General features: G+C 33.9%; 1 protein-coding gene across 1 annotated transcript; it reads left to right on the forward strand.

Annotated features, from left to right (window-relative positions):
- Nucleotides 1-11,440: 11,440 nt before the first annotated feature.
- On the forward strand, nucleotides 11,441-13,619 carry LOC107843022 (exocyst complex component EXO70H1-like). Its single transcript, XM_047396720.1, has one exon. It carries the CDS (start codon nucleotides 11,561-11,563, stop codon nucleotides 13,466-13,468), a length of 1,908 nt encoding a protein of 635 aa, XP_047252676.1. The 5' UTR covers nucleotides 11,441-11,560; the 3' UTR covers nucleotides 13,469-13,619.
- Nucleotides 13,620-15,006: the final 1,387 nt, after the last annotated feature.

The raw sequence follows: 15,006 nt of genomic DNA on the forward strand, positions 1-15,006 counted from the left end.
AAGCATCACGAAATTAACAATGACATAGCGCAGGTGAAATTGCTGAGTATTTTGACCAGAAAAGCATAGCAAATTTTTAACTCTTGTTAAAGTAATAGATGTATATATGTGGTGAAAATATAACTGTGCTCTCGATTTGATGCAATCAGTCAACTTTGATCATATCACCATAGAAAGTAAAGCAAGTTAAATCCACCATATATAAGGGAAATATGTTCAGCTAGAAGATGTCTTGGTTTCAGATTTTAGCTAGTAGTCCACTTTCACACAGCAATGACACTATACAAATAGTCATAGTATCCAAAGGTGCCATTCTTCTGATTGGATAGGACTCCTAAGCATGCTCCAACAACCAAAAAGATTAAATAATCTGCTGCTTGTATTTTGACCTTCTCGCAATCGTTGTTTTCCTACCCTGAAGATTGTAATCACATTTAACATTATCACATAATAACTTGGAACAGAAAACTGTGACAAGCTTCATCATTGAATTATACCAATGTCTCACTCCCAGGATAACATAAGATACATACCTTCCAATGTAATATCTATACTGCCGATATACACCTGGGGTCTATCTATTAGACAGGTCATGGGATTTCAGCAAGCGATGAGACATAGAATTTCTCTTTGCATTCCATGCATCAACGGATAAAGATCGGTCAAGTGATTCTAATATTTGCAAAGTAGTCTTCTACTTTCTTCACAAGGCTGTGATATGCAACAAGACCACCTTTGGTTAGAAGTACCAAGTCATCTAACATCTTGTACAAGGTATGAATGGTCTTTGCACATAATTTGGTTTTGATGAAATTCATGGTTAAGTGTGGCTCAAATCAGCAGCGTTTTTAGGTAAACAGAGATAAAGAAGAGACAAAGGGAATGATATTAGCTATAAATAGGAAGAAGGCAACACAATGGAAATGTAAAAGAGGCAAAAGGAGTTTTGGTTTCTGCAGTTAGAGTAATCAGGAGGAAGGGTGTGGTTGGCTGGCGAGACGGTTCAAAGAACAGGTCCAGTTATAGTTATTCTGGAGCTCAAGTGATGTTTGAATCACTTCATAACTATTATGAAGAATAGGACACTTCATACTTGTGGCAATTATTTTCTCTGTTGGATTATTATGTAGTTGAACACATAAATACTACAGAATAAAACTATTACAAACAACTTAAAGAGTTACATTTGATGTTGTACCCATGTCGGCACAGCAGGAGATAGTTCGCTGAGATTTTATTTTTTTAATCATACTTTTTACCTCAGATTCCATTTGATAAAGAAACCTTTTAACTAAGATATTCAAACCAATTTGCTTGCTCCTCGACTAATTCTCCAACATACTTGTTACCTACCTTAGTGGGTTTCACTGTCTATGCATGAAAGAGTATTCATTTAGCTGATCCAAAATGTAGACAATTTGTTTTCTACTTTAAGATATCAAAATGCCCAAGGCTAGATATTTGGCGTTTTCCAACCACCATATAAAGGAAAGACTTCACATGCCAATTATGTCTGCGCGACATTTAGTAGGTATACTCTCAAATTTAATCCGACCTTTGTATTAACAAATTTAGAGCTGGATAAGCCAAGTTGATTGCTCCTCGACTAATTTTCCAAGATAATTGCTACGTGCGAGCAACAGCCAACAGGTAAATCTGTGGACCGACCTCATGATTCTTAGTCCATTTAATTGAGCACTAACCGATACCCTTGGTTAATAACAAAAGTAATTTTGTAGGTTTGGGTACTGAAATGGTATGTGGCTACTTATAATTTTCAAATTTAACATAACGTCTAAAAATTTTAAGTCAATATTATGTCGTCGCCAAACAACAGTAACTAAAAAAATATCAAATAAGCAATAAAACAGAGTTAAAGTTAACAAAATAGTAGTCTTCAACATCCGTAATCAATGATTTGCAAATAAATACAGTAAAAGCTAACAATATCACAACAGTAACTGTTATGACCTTACGATTGGGTTAGTTGAAGGTAGTTAGAGGAATAAATGAACAGTTCAGATTAAAAGCTCATTAAATGGATTAAAGGACAAGATCAGTCGATGTAGCATCTTGCGTGTCTATAAAAGGCCACCAGGAGAGAGAAAGGGGCAGAAACAGAAATCTGGTAACCTAACTACCTTTCCCCTCTTTCCTCTCTGGATTTCTCTCTCTCTCCTTACTAATTTCTTCTTCTTCTTCTTATCAGTTCAGCTTGGAGATCAACCATGGCGAATTCCAGTTTCATTTTTCTTTAGTTGTCAAATTTGTAATTCTGTTGCTGAAATCAATAAAGACGAAACTTTCTCCGAATTCGATTTTTTTGATTAGTTCAATTTATGCAGTTAATTAGGTCAGGTCTTGACATATGGTGGTCGTGAAGAAAATCCTAATTTAAGAGATGGCTTGCTTCCGATTTTGGGAAATGAAGGTCGACCAGCTCGACAACAGGGCAATCAAACGCCTACACCGAGATTGGAGCTATCTAACTTTGAAGGTCATGATCCTAAGGTATGGATTCGAAAATGCAAACGATAATTTAATCTCTATAGAATTGCAGAACATCAGAAGGTTGAAAATGCTGCACTTTACCTGTGTGGAGATGCTGAAGTATGGTACTATTCACTAACCCTAAGTAGAGGTTTAGTAACCTGGTTAGAGTTTAAATTCGAATTATGCAGTCAATTTGGGGATGTAGCAGTAGAGAATGTGGTTGAAGAGTTTAATAAATTGGTTCAAACAGGAAGTGTAGATGAGTTTTTGAGCAAATTTGAAGATCTTAAGGCTCACATGATCATCAGGAACCCTGCCCTAAATGATGCTTATTTTTTGTGTAGTTTTATGGAGGCTTTAAAGGAGGAGATTAAGTTTACAGTTAAGATGTTTCGACCGGCTACCTTGAGCTTTACAATTAAGAAAGCTAGAATGCAAGAGAAGGCGATAGAGGCTGCCTTGAAGAAAGCTAAGCCTGTGTACAAACCTTCGAGTAATGTTTACAATGCACGGGTTGCTAAAGGAACAAACACCCCTAATGTGAGACCTAATGTATTCAGGGTGAGTCCTGAAGTGTATGAATATAGAAAGATTAATCATCTTTGTTTCAAATGTGGGGATAAGTATAACCCTGGGCACCAATGTAAGATGAATCAACTTCAGTGCATTACTAGAGAAATTGAAGAGATGCCATCGGACCAAATTAACAACCCTGAGATAGAGATTGAAGGTGAATTAAATTCAGAAATACAGGAAGCTGTGTGTTTAAATGCATTATCAGAAAGTAATTTAGGGGTCAATCCGATTCTAGTTGGAGGCACAAAAAAGAACAAGTCCTTGTCCGTACTGGTGGACTCTGGTGCTACTCATAGTTTTATAGATGAACAGACTGTAAGAGAAACTGGTCATCATCCTTTGTACTCTCATCCAATCAGAGTGACCGTTGCAGATGACAACTATGTCTATTGCAGTTCTAGTTCATAGACTATACTTGGAAAATGGGCGGTAAAGGATTTAGAGAAGATTTGAAGATTATCAAGTTGGGTGGATCTGATATTGTTCTTGGCAATGACTGGATGAAGAAATTTAATCCAACCACATTTGATCATAAGAATCACTATGTGACTGTTGGTAAGAAGGCGGATAAGGTGATTCATCATTCACTGCTTGAAGAAGGACAACTCAACATGATCACTAGTACTACTATGGGAAAGATATTACGGAAATGACAAACACTATTGGCTCACTTATTTTTTATGACGGGAACGACTGAGGTAGAACAAACAGAGGGTAATGGAGCAATTCAGAAGTTATTGGTCAAGTATGACATGTTGTTTGCTGAACCTAAGTTATTACCACTTGAGAGGAAATTGGATCATGCAATTCCTTTGAAGCCGAATACCTTATCTGTTAGCCTGAGGCCTTACAGATGCAACTACCATAAAAAAGAGGAACTTGAGAGACAAGTAGCTGAGATGCTGAATAATGGAATTATACAACATAGTCAATCACCCTTCTCATCCCCAGCACTATTAGTAAAGAAAAAAGATGGCTCTTGGAGGTTTTGTGTAGACTACAGGGGTTTGAATGAAATCACAATAAAGGATAAGTATCCTATTCCTATAATAGATGATTTACTGGATGACTTACAAGGGTCTGTAATTTTTTTTTTCAAAAATTGATCTCAGAGCTGGTTATCACCAGATCAGGATGAAGGTTGAGGATGTGTTCAAAATAGTATTTAGAACACATATAGGTCACTATGAGTTCAAAGTCATGCCCTTTGGTCTTACTAATGCCCCTACCACATTTCAACCTCTTATGAATCAGGTTTTTCAAGCTTACCTAAGGAAATTTGTTTTGGTGTTCTTTGATGATATTCTTATCTACAGCAGGTCTTTGGAAGACCATTTGATTCATCTCGAGACAGTGTTTTAGGTGATGCATGAGCACACCTTATATGCTAATAAAACTAAGTATTCATTTGGTTAGGCTAGAGTGGAATACCTTGGTCATATCATTACTGCGGAAGGGGTGTCCACCGACCCTAATAAAATAAATACTATAAAAGAATGGCCCAAACCTACTACAGCTAAGGCTCTTAGAGGTTTTTTAGGCTTGACAGGATACTATAGAAAGTATGTGCAGGGCTATGGTAGCATATATAGACCCTTGCATAATCTTCTTAAGAAGGATGTCTTTCACTGGACTATTGAAGCTGACCAAGCCTTTGAGGCACTTAAAGTTGCTATGTCCTATACTAATGTGCTTGATCTTCCTGACTACACTCAGGTTTTCATAGTGGAAACTGATGCTAGTCAATCTGGTATAAGAGTTGTGTTAATGCAGCAGGGAAGACCTTTGGCCTATCTTAGTAAGGTTATTGCTCCTAAGCACAGAGGCAGATCAATATATGAGAAAGAGCACATGGCCTTGTTGAATGCAGTAGATAAGTGGAGACACTACATGTAGTTTGGGCATTTTGTTGTGAGGACTGACCATTTCAGCCTTAAATATCTTCTAGAACAAAGAGTTACTACTGCTATTCAACAAAAGGGTCTCACTAAGCTTTTAGGCTTAGACTTTGAAGTTCAGTATAAAAAAAGAGCTATAAACAGAGTGGTGGATGCCCTCTCTAGACAGTTTAGAGCACAAGATACTATCCCTGAATCCCTTAATGCTATTACTATTGTGGTCCCTCAATGGAGGATCTCAGTGATAGCTATATAGATGACCCCATGATAACCACGATCATAGCTGAGGTGACTACTGCTACTATTAGACCTCACTTATACCAGTATTCAGCTGGTGTTTTAAGAAGGTAGAGTAAGATAGTTGTGGGAAGTTCTAGTGCTCTCAGAGAAAAATTAATCAAGATTTTTCATGCTTCTCCTTTGGGCGGTCATTTAGGTCAACTAGGAACACTCAAGAGGTTGTCTTAGGTTTTTTACTAGCCCAACATGAAGCAGATAGTAATCCAAATTATTGCAAATTGAAATGTATGTCAAAGGTGCAAGACTGAGAATATACCATATCCTGGCCTGCTGCAACCTTTACCTATTCCTGATCAGCTGTGGAGACATGTGAGTATGGATTTCATTGAGGGCCTTCCCAAATCTTAGCGTAAGGAAGTGATTTATGTAGTGGTGGATAGAAGGTCTAAGTTTGCCTATTTCATTTCTCTTGTTCATCCATTTACAGCTAGTATTGTTGCAGATAAATTCATGAAAAGGATACACACCCTCCATGGATTGCCTAAATCCACTGTCTCTGATAGAGATAAGATTTTTCTGAGCAATTTCTGGCAAGCTCTATTCAAGTTTTTGGGTACTCAACTACATTTTAGTTCTGCATATCACCCTCAAAGTGATGGCCAAACAGAAAGGGTGAATCAGTGTATAAAGAACTACTTGAGATGCATGACTTCTCATCAACCTGTTCACTGGAAACAATGGTTGCATTTATCTGAATGGTGGTATAACACCAATTTTCATAGTAGTCTGCAGTGCACTCCATGTGAGGCTCTTTATGGTTACACGCCACCACAACTTTCCCTAGGCCTTCTTTTGATTACTACTGTACCTGCTGCTAAAGATTTGGTAATGAAAAGGCAGCAGATGCATCAGCTGCTTAGTGATAATCTCTCTAAGGCTCAAGAGAGAATGAAGATGTTTGCGGATTGAAAACGGACTGAAAGAGAGTTTCGGGTGGGTGACTGGGTGTTCCTTAAGCTTTAGCCATATAGGCAGTCGTCCTTGGCCCTGAGGAAAAACTTGAAGTTGTGTACCAAGTTTTATGGCCCTTATCACGTGCTTACCAAGGTGGGACCAGTAGCTTACTGGCTTGCTTTACCCCCTACTTTGCGAGTTCATCCTGTTTTCCATGTATCACTTTTAAAGAAGAAAGTAGGCAAGGATGTTGTGGTTCAAACTGCATTACCACCTACTAGCATGGATGGGCAATTTCTAGTGCATCCTGTGAAGATTTTGCAGCGACAACTGGTGCAATAGGAAAATAGTGCTGGTGTTCGTGTGCTGGTGCAGTGATCTAATTTGGCTCTTGAAGATGCCACTTGGGAGGATTATTCTTTTCTCAAGTCCAAGTTTCCTGGATTTGATTCTCAGCCTTGAGGACAAGGCTGTTTTGCAAGCGGAGGGAAAATGTTATGACCTTACGATTAGGTTGGTTGAAGGTAGTTAGAGGAATAAATGAACGGTTCAGATTAAAAGATCATTAAATGGATTAAAGGCCAAGATCAGTCGATGTGGCAGCTTGTGTGTCTATAAAAGGCCACGAGGAGAGAGAAAGGGGCAGAAATAGAAATCTGGTAACCTAACTACCTTTCCCCTCTTTCCTCTCCCTTAAAATTCTCTCTGGATTTCTCTCTCTCTCCCTACTGATTTCTTTTTCTTCTTCTTCTTCTTATCAGTTCAGCTTGGAGCTCAACCATGGCGAATTCCAATTTCATTTTCCTTTAGTTGTCAAATTTGTAATTCTGTTGCTGAAATCAAAAAAGACGAAACTTTCTCCGAATTCGATTGTTTTTTATCAGTTTAATTTGTGCAGTTAATTAGGTCAGATCTTGACAGTAACATAGACTTCACACATGAATTAACCAATATATAGAAATTAAAAAGAAAGAGCAAGATCTGTAATTTTTGGACCTATTTCTCTTTTTTTTGCAAATAAATTCACTAAAAATTAACAATATCACAACAGTAATATATATTTCAAACAAGAATTTACCAGAAGTTAAGGAGGTGAAATGAAGATTCCTAATTTTCCCCAATTTACGGAGCTCTATTGCTTTAAGGGTAAGAGAAAATATAAATTTGGGAGATGTTTTCAACGGTGAAGAAGGGAGACGCGTGGAAATAGACTTAGTAGATATTTTGTATGTTGATTGAGGTATTTATTTACCTTAATCTTTAGATAGGACAAAATAGTAGTTCCCAATCTTTTCACTTATATATAATAGAAATAGAAATATTTAACAAAAAGTGCTCTATTAATTATATCACCATCTATATTAACTTGTTGGTATTTATATTAATAATTTTGTTGATTTTTGTATCCTCTGGTTAATTAGGAAAAACTTATTTAACTCAGAATTTCCTCTAATTAATCAAGGAAGTGCTTATTTAATCCTGAGAAAACATTTCACACTGCTAAAATAGTTTCTTAAGACCGTGTCTAGCACGACTCAAGTATAATTAATACATCACTTAGAATAATATTGCAGTAATTTTAATTTAATATTCAGTACCTTTTATTTAATATTGTTTAATATTCAATATTATTAATTTGTCAATAAATAATTATATCATTGTTACTGTTATTATATTAATTATAATATTATTATTGAAGTATTATTATTTTACTGCTAATATTACTATTATTATTTTATTGTGTTAACAGTTAATTAATATTGTTATTATTGTTTTATCATTGTTCTCCAACAGGACCAACTTCGGATTGAGTATTATTTAATTATTCTTTCAGTTATCATTGTTTAAGAGATATAACCTAGCTAGATAGTGTTTTAACAAGTAACATTTGGCTAGATAGTGCTTAGAGGAAGAGGAATGTCATTCAAAATCGGTTGACTGGGGTGGAGGGCTTCCACATTAGATGAATTTTTTTAAGCGACTTTATTTGGTCTTCCAACAGTACTAGGCTCTTATAGAGCAATCATAATGATTAATAAAATAAAAGTAATGACAGATGTAAATATATCCATGAGTTATAATAACATCTAGAAGAACAAGGTAAAGCACACCAATCACAACAAATCTAAGACCATTAAGAACAACGATTGAAAAAGCAAAGAAAATTAAATAACTTTAATATGTAACTAACCAAAAAGGAAGCAAGCAAGAAAATTTCAGTTAATAACTAGAATGTTGGGGTGATAACTGATAATCAAGATGAGGTAAGCCATTTCATATTAATTTAATTTGGTGCTTGCGCTTTCCATGACATGATTATATTGATCTTGGGGTCCTATTAGTTGAATAGTAATAGTGCCATATTATTCGTTTGAAAAGCCAAATACTAATGATAACTGATAAGACATAAAGAAAATTTTTATTGGGGTATATTTATATATATGTGGGCCAAAACAATTTAAATATAATCTTAGCGGGGTAATATTAATCAATATGAGATGTTGTATCAATATGTATTTACTTTTTGAACCAAGTCCACCTCTGTCATCATCACATCTAAATAACACCTATCTAGTATTTATGACCAACAAAATTCATTGTTTTTCTTTTTGTATATGTATCTTCGTAGCTACGGCTGAAAGTATAAGCAACAGATGCGGATCCATGTGGCACCGTGAGGGAGCACATACACCCGGTAACTTTTTTAAAAAAATTATATATATATAGATATCCTAATTACGTTAATATATTAAGTTGTGCATCCTTAATAGCAAAACTTGTTTGGGTGCATTGATTTGACACTAAGCTTTAAGCTTCCTTTGGAAGCTAATGTCGCTCATACAATTCCTGCGTGGGTGCTCTAATTTTTAAGCTTTTTTTACCCTTTACATGTTCCAGCTCAGCTGGCCCAACCTTAATTTAAAAATAAATATTAATATAATTCCCCAATACCCGTATTCAATATTCTCAACCCACCCACCCCCAATCCTAAATATTTTTCCCAAATCCAAAAGTCCCTCCAAACAAATTTTTCTTTCTCCCATTCCTACAATCTATCTTTTTCCTTCATAATTTTGTGGCTATTGATGACAACATACGGTAAATTTATTACATTGAGAAGAATATATTTATAAATATAAGCAACGAGTCAATCATTGACCATTTTCAGAATATAAAAACGCATCGATGTCTAGTATGAAAGGATGATTTTCTTTTGTTATATTAGTACTAAATTAATGATATTTGATCATTTTGAAATTTATACTTTACTAGTAATTGTTTTGCAATTTTTAAGTTTGACAGAGTTGTATGTCAAATTATGTAGTTGATAATTGATATGTCTATGTTAAAGATAATGGTGCACCCGCTATCTTCAAATTCTGGGTTCGTCTCTGATAAGCAAGGTCCACAAACGGACAAAGGAAGTAAGTCGGGCTCCACGTATCCCATCGCTCCACCATCTCTATTCTTTTCTTGTCGAATAATTGTCTCTAATATCAATTGTTCAATTAAAATACTAAAAATACTCTTAACACGATGTGATACTATTCAGACTAATTACTAAGCCAGAGATGTCGAATAAAACATTATAAACAATTTTCATTTATTCAATACTTCTTCATATATGGTCATTATTTACGAAAAAATTTCTGTACGAAAATAATACACGTTGAGCAAATATTTGAATACGAAACGAGCAAACTCTCCTATACCAATTTCATTTCTTCTACTACTAATACTAAAAGTATAAGAAATTAAGAAAGGAGTCATAGATATGGAGCTGATAAATAATTAATCTTTATTAACTAAAAAAAACTACTTATAGTCAAAATGGGTGTATTTTGCTAACTGCTAATATCCAGCTGGCATAACGACTTAGTTAGATGAATGTTTTTGTTTATTTGCAATGTATATATGCATCTCCCTTTGTGAAACTCGTGATGCATCGACGAGGATTACGTGAATTCAATAATTTTTATCAGATATTTTTTTTAATTTCAATCAATGTAATATTATTTAACTTGATATATAATTTTAAAAAATAAAAGGCTTTTAAAATTTATGATATAAAATAAATTTTAATAATTTGATTATATATGTGATTAAAAGTAAGTTTCATTAAGAGTGAAAGAGAAAATTTTAAATTAAATTACTAGCAGGAGTATAACAGTATATATGATATGATAAGCATATCTCGTCATGCCTTATTTGTAACTTTTGTTTTTTTCCTTAGATATATATGGGCTTACGTTATTGGAAAAGAAAGCTGCTGTTGACTTTTTTCTTATTTTCAGAAGAAGGAAAAAGACTATATTCCTGTACTCTTAATGCCCCAAGATCATGAAAATAATTATCATTTGTATGTGTCATTTTCAAGTAATTACTATTGTTAATTACACGTATTAACATAATCCACCCTTTCCTTATTTTATAATCTTTATTTATTCTTAGCTTAATAGTATGACAAAATATTGCAGTAAAATAAGCTGCACAAAATTTGAAAGAGAAATAAGAAATTTATTAAGCTCCAATTTGTTTGGCACATAATGTATATCAAACGGCCAACTTGAACAACATTTTGAGTGATATAAATTTAAGACAACTTTTCTCACATGAAAAAAAAAAAATAAGAAAAAGAAGAAGAAAAGTGAAATATTTCAGAACGAATATAAGTAGAGGAATGAAAAACTATTTCTAATGCAGGTACGATATGAAAAATATGCTATTTAATATCAAGACATATCATTGACTTTGATTCATTGGATCATATGGCAAAATAAATATCTCATTCTTACATAATTATTTTTTTCAGCATCTCAAATTGATGATTAAAATTTAAAATGTCAAAAGTCAAAGCCCACGAAGTATATTATACTATAGAGTACGTAACCTTTTTTTTTTTTTTGCCTATTTCCTCTAAAAACACCTTTGTAGATTTCACTCGGTGAAATTCCTATTGAATTATTTATTTATCCAGCTCTTTTGTTTTAGCGTATAAATATATTCCAAGTTAAGGTAATTTCTAGATCATTTCGATATCTTAAACTTAAATACATTGAATTAGGACATTTTATATCTTATAAGCAACAGGAAAACTATATATATAAATGTGAATATATGAATAATTCAAAACTTCTTGTTGTTAAAGCAACGTGTGAATTATAATAATATTCAAACTCCTAACTAATATTCCTCCGTGTGTGTATATTTCTGACTCAAAAGAGTCCAATACTATTTGCACCCCTCTCATTTTGCCTCTATATATACCCCTTCTTACCCCATGAAAAGACATTATAATTCTTCCTTCTTCATCCAAAAATCATAATCCAAAATACACAAATTTTGATAATTTCACTCTCGCATTTGAAACGTATAAGTTCGATACAGATAATAACACGATGCCGAGAAAAGGCATGAGAACTCTTAATTGGTTTTCTCCTAAACATCCAACACTTGATAGTACTTCTCCATCTACTTCACAATTCTATTCTCCTTCACGGCCAAGTTTTTCAGAAGCAGTGATCGATCGGACTATTGAGATGGCGGAGCCGATGATCACGAAATGGGATCCTCACACTACTACTTTCGCTAAGGTGACTTCTCTGTTCTACGAGAACAGAAAAGAAGCCAAGGATTTCATCAAGGTTGTGAACAATTTACATAAGGCGATGCATTTTCATGCAACTGAGAATTCGCGATCTGATAAGCTTGTTCGTGCTCAATCTCTGATACAAATTGCGATGAAGAGACTCCAGAAGGAGTTTTATCAGATTCTATCAATAAATAGAGCTCATTTGGATCCTGAATCTATATCTACTGTGTCTTCACGTACTTCTATAAGTACACTATCGAGTACTTCTGAGTTTGATGTTGAGGATAATGATGATGAACGTGTAGCAATTGCCGGTGAATCTATTTCTGAAGTTGAGGATTTTTCTAATGTTGTAATGGCAGATTTGAGATTAATAGCTGAGTGCATGATCTCTACTGGCTATACGTTAGAGTGCTTGAAGATTTACAAAGTTATGCGTAAATCTATCATTGATGAAGCTATTTATAGACTCGGTGTCGAGAAATTGATGAGTTCATCGCAAGTTCATAAAATGCGTTGGGAAGTTATGGATATGAAGATTAAGGATTGGCTTAACGCGGTCGATGTAGCCATGAAAATATTGTTCAACGGAGAGAGGATTCTCTCCGATTACGTATTCGCATCCAATGATGCAATCAGAGAGTCATGTTTTACTGAAATTTCAAAAGATGGAGCCATGACTCTCTTCAGTTTCCCAGAAATTGTAGTGAAAAACAGTAAGAAGTCACCAGAAAAAGTGTTCCGTCTACTCGATATGTACACTTCCATTGTCGAACACTGGGCTGACATTGAAGCTACATTTTCCTTTGATTCAGAATCCGTTCTTCGATCTCAAGCATTGACATCACTCGTCAAGCTCGGCGAGTCTATAAGGACGGCATTGTCTGAGTTCGAAATTTCTCTACTGAAGGAATCATCAAAGACCATAATTGCTGGTGGGGGAATCCATCCTCTTGTCATTGACGCAATGAATTACATCATTTTACTTGCCGATTACAGCAACGTACTCTCAGATATCCTGGGAGAATCTCTTCCTCCGGCTAAAGGTTCATTGCCGGAATCATACTTTGGTATTGCTGATTCCGATGAGTCTCCGGCACCGGCGATCTCACTCCGATTTGCATGGTTGATTCTAATTCTTTTTTGTAAACTCGATACCAAAGCGAAGCACTACAAGGAAGTGTCCCTTGCGTACCTCTTCTTAGCTAACAATCTCCAGTACATCGTCGTAAAAGTCCGTTCATCGAATCTCAAGTATTTGTTAGGTGAAAATTGGATATCAAAACAAGAGGGAAAAATCAGAAAGTTTGCGTTAAATTATGAACGGTTAGGATGGAGCCATGTTGTTGAATCCCTCCAGCATGATCCGAACGCCTCGATGACTCCACAACAAGTGAAGGAGGTTTTCAAGAGATTCAACTCGGCATTCGAGCAAGTTCATCGGAAGCAATCTGTGTGCGTCGTACCAAATAGTAAGCTCCGTGATGATTTGAAAGTGTCCATCGCGAGGAAAATACTTCCTGTTTATAGAGAGTTCTACAATAAACATAGAGATACGATACTAAAAGAGAGACATTCTAGTCATGTGATTAGATTTTCTCCGGAAGATGTAGGACATCACTTGTCCGATTTGTTCTTTGGGCCAGTTGAATCAGGAAGTTCATCGTCAGTTGAGTCATCGCCATCACGTACAACACCATCAGGATTGCGGTGAAGAAAAAACTATAGTTGTTTAATCTCTTTTTGTTATATATCTCATGTAATTATGTATCATACATGAAATATGATTCATATTAAAAGGTGTATAAATTGCACAAAGTTTCTTTTCCGTGTTTTAATGGGCGATAAGAGTACATTTCATAGTATTCGATTAATTATTTTGTAATTCTACGCATAGTAAAGCCAAGGTTTTGGAATTCAAAATCTCAGTTAAGCATTATTTTAGACGGAGAGATGCTCATAACTAATAAGTCAGAGAAGTACGATCACCTTCATTTTTTACTTTTTCATTGTATTAAAAATAGATATTCAGCAATAGTTTAAAAAATTAATGAATAATTTATCATTTTTATCATTGCTATTAAATACTATTCATTACTTAATACATTTTTTAATGCATTATATTTACTATATTAAATTATTAAATGGTGATACAATAAAATTATCTTATTATTTATTATTTCTTAAAATGGATATAAGTAGATAAATAAAGATAGACCGAGCGAGCAGTATCGTTATAGCTTCTTTTCTCTAAGAAACAAACATATATGTTTGAAGAATTTGGAGATTCATATTAAGTTTCCTTATTGGTGTATGCAGATTATATATGCTCCTATAAATAATCAGTATTAAGGATAAGATATTAAGAACGATAGAAATGTGGGTTTAAGTTAAAAGTGTAAATGAAAAATGAAGGGAAAAATGACATCACACTTAAAAAAGAAAAGTGTACTAAAAAATACTACTAAAAACTTGGCTATTAGCTGTCAAGGTTAGCGAGGGACAAAATATATATCGCTATTGCAAGGGACTTTGCAATGTTGTCGCTCGCGTAAGTCAAATATTTTAATTATTAATTTTTCTTAGAAGGTAAAGAGGGATGTCCCTCACTAAATTATGGTGATGATAAAAAATTGATTATAAATTTACTATAGCGAGGTACTCTCTCTCGCTAAATAATAAAAACTAAATTAATATTTTAAAAAATTTAAATATAATTATTACTATTTTTTTGGTTGGTACCAATGATTTATTAATTAAAACATAAATAAAAATGTAATAGAAGTTATCCAAGGAGTCCCTCGATATGATATATAGTATTACTTTATAATTTTTTTTTTCCAATATAGCGAGGGAAGTTTCTCACTAAATTAAATACATAAAATTGAGTATTTAATAAATCACTATATTATGTATTTACAAAAGATTAATGACAGTGATAAATTATTTGATCTCTCAATAATTACTTTATTTTTTTTCTTTTCACACTTTTATATTACATACTTATATATATACTAGATATTGATAGCCCGTGCTAGCACGGACACAATATATATTATTTTTTAATATTAATTTATGTGATACAAATAGAATTTAGATAATCAAGCATTACAATAATTTAAATTTTTAATTGTTGTATTATATAATACTTTTTCTTCTATTCAATTTAAGTGACATTGGTATAATTTAGAAATTTTCTAAATATTTTCTATTTATAAATTTTTAAAATTTTAATTATGTGATTTATAATAT

Source organism: Capsicum annuum, chromosome 9, assembly GCF_002878395.1.
Source record: "Capsicum annuum cultivar UCD-10X-F1 chromosome 9, UCD10Xv1.1, whole genome shotgun sequence".
NCBI lineage: Eukaryota > Viridiplantae > Streptophyta > Magnoliopsida > Solanales > Solanaceae > Capsicum > Capsicum annuum.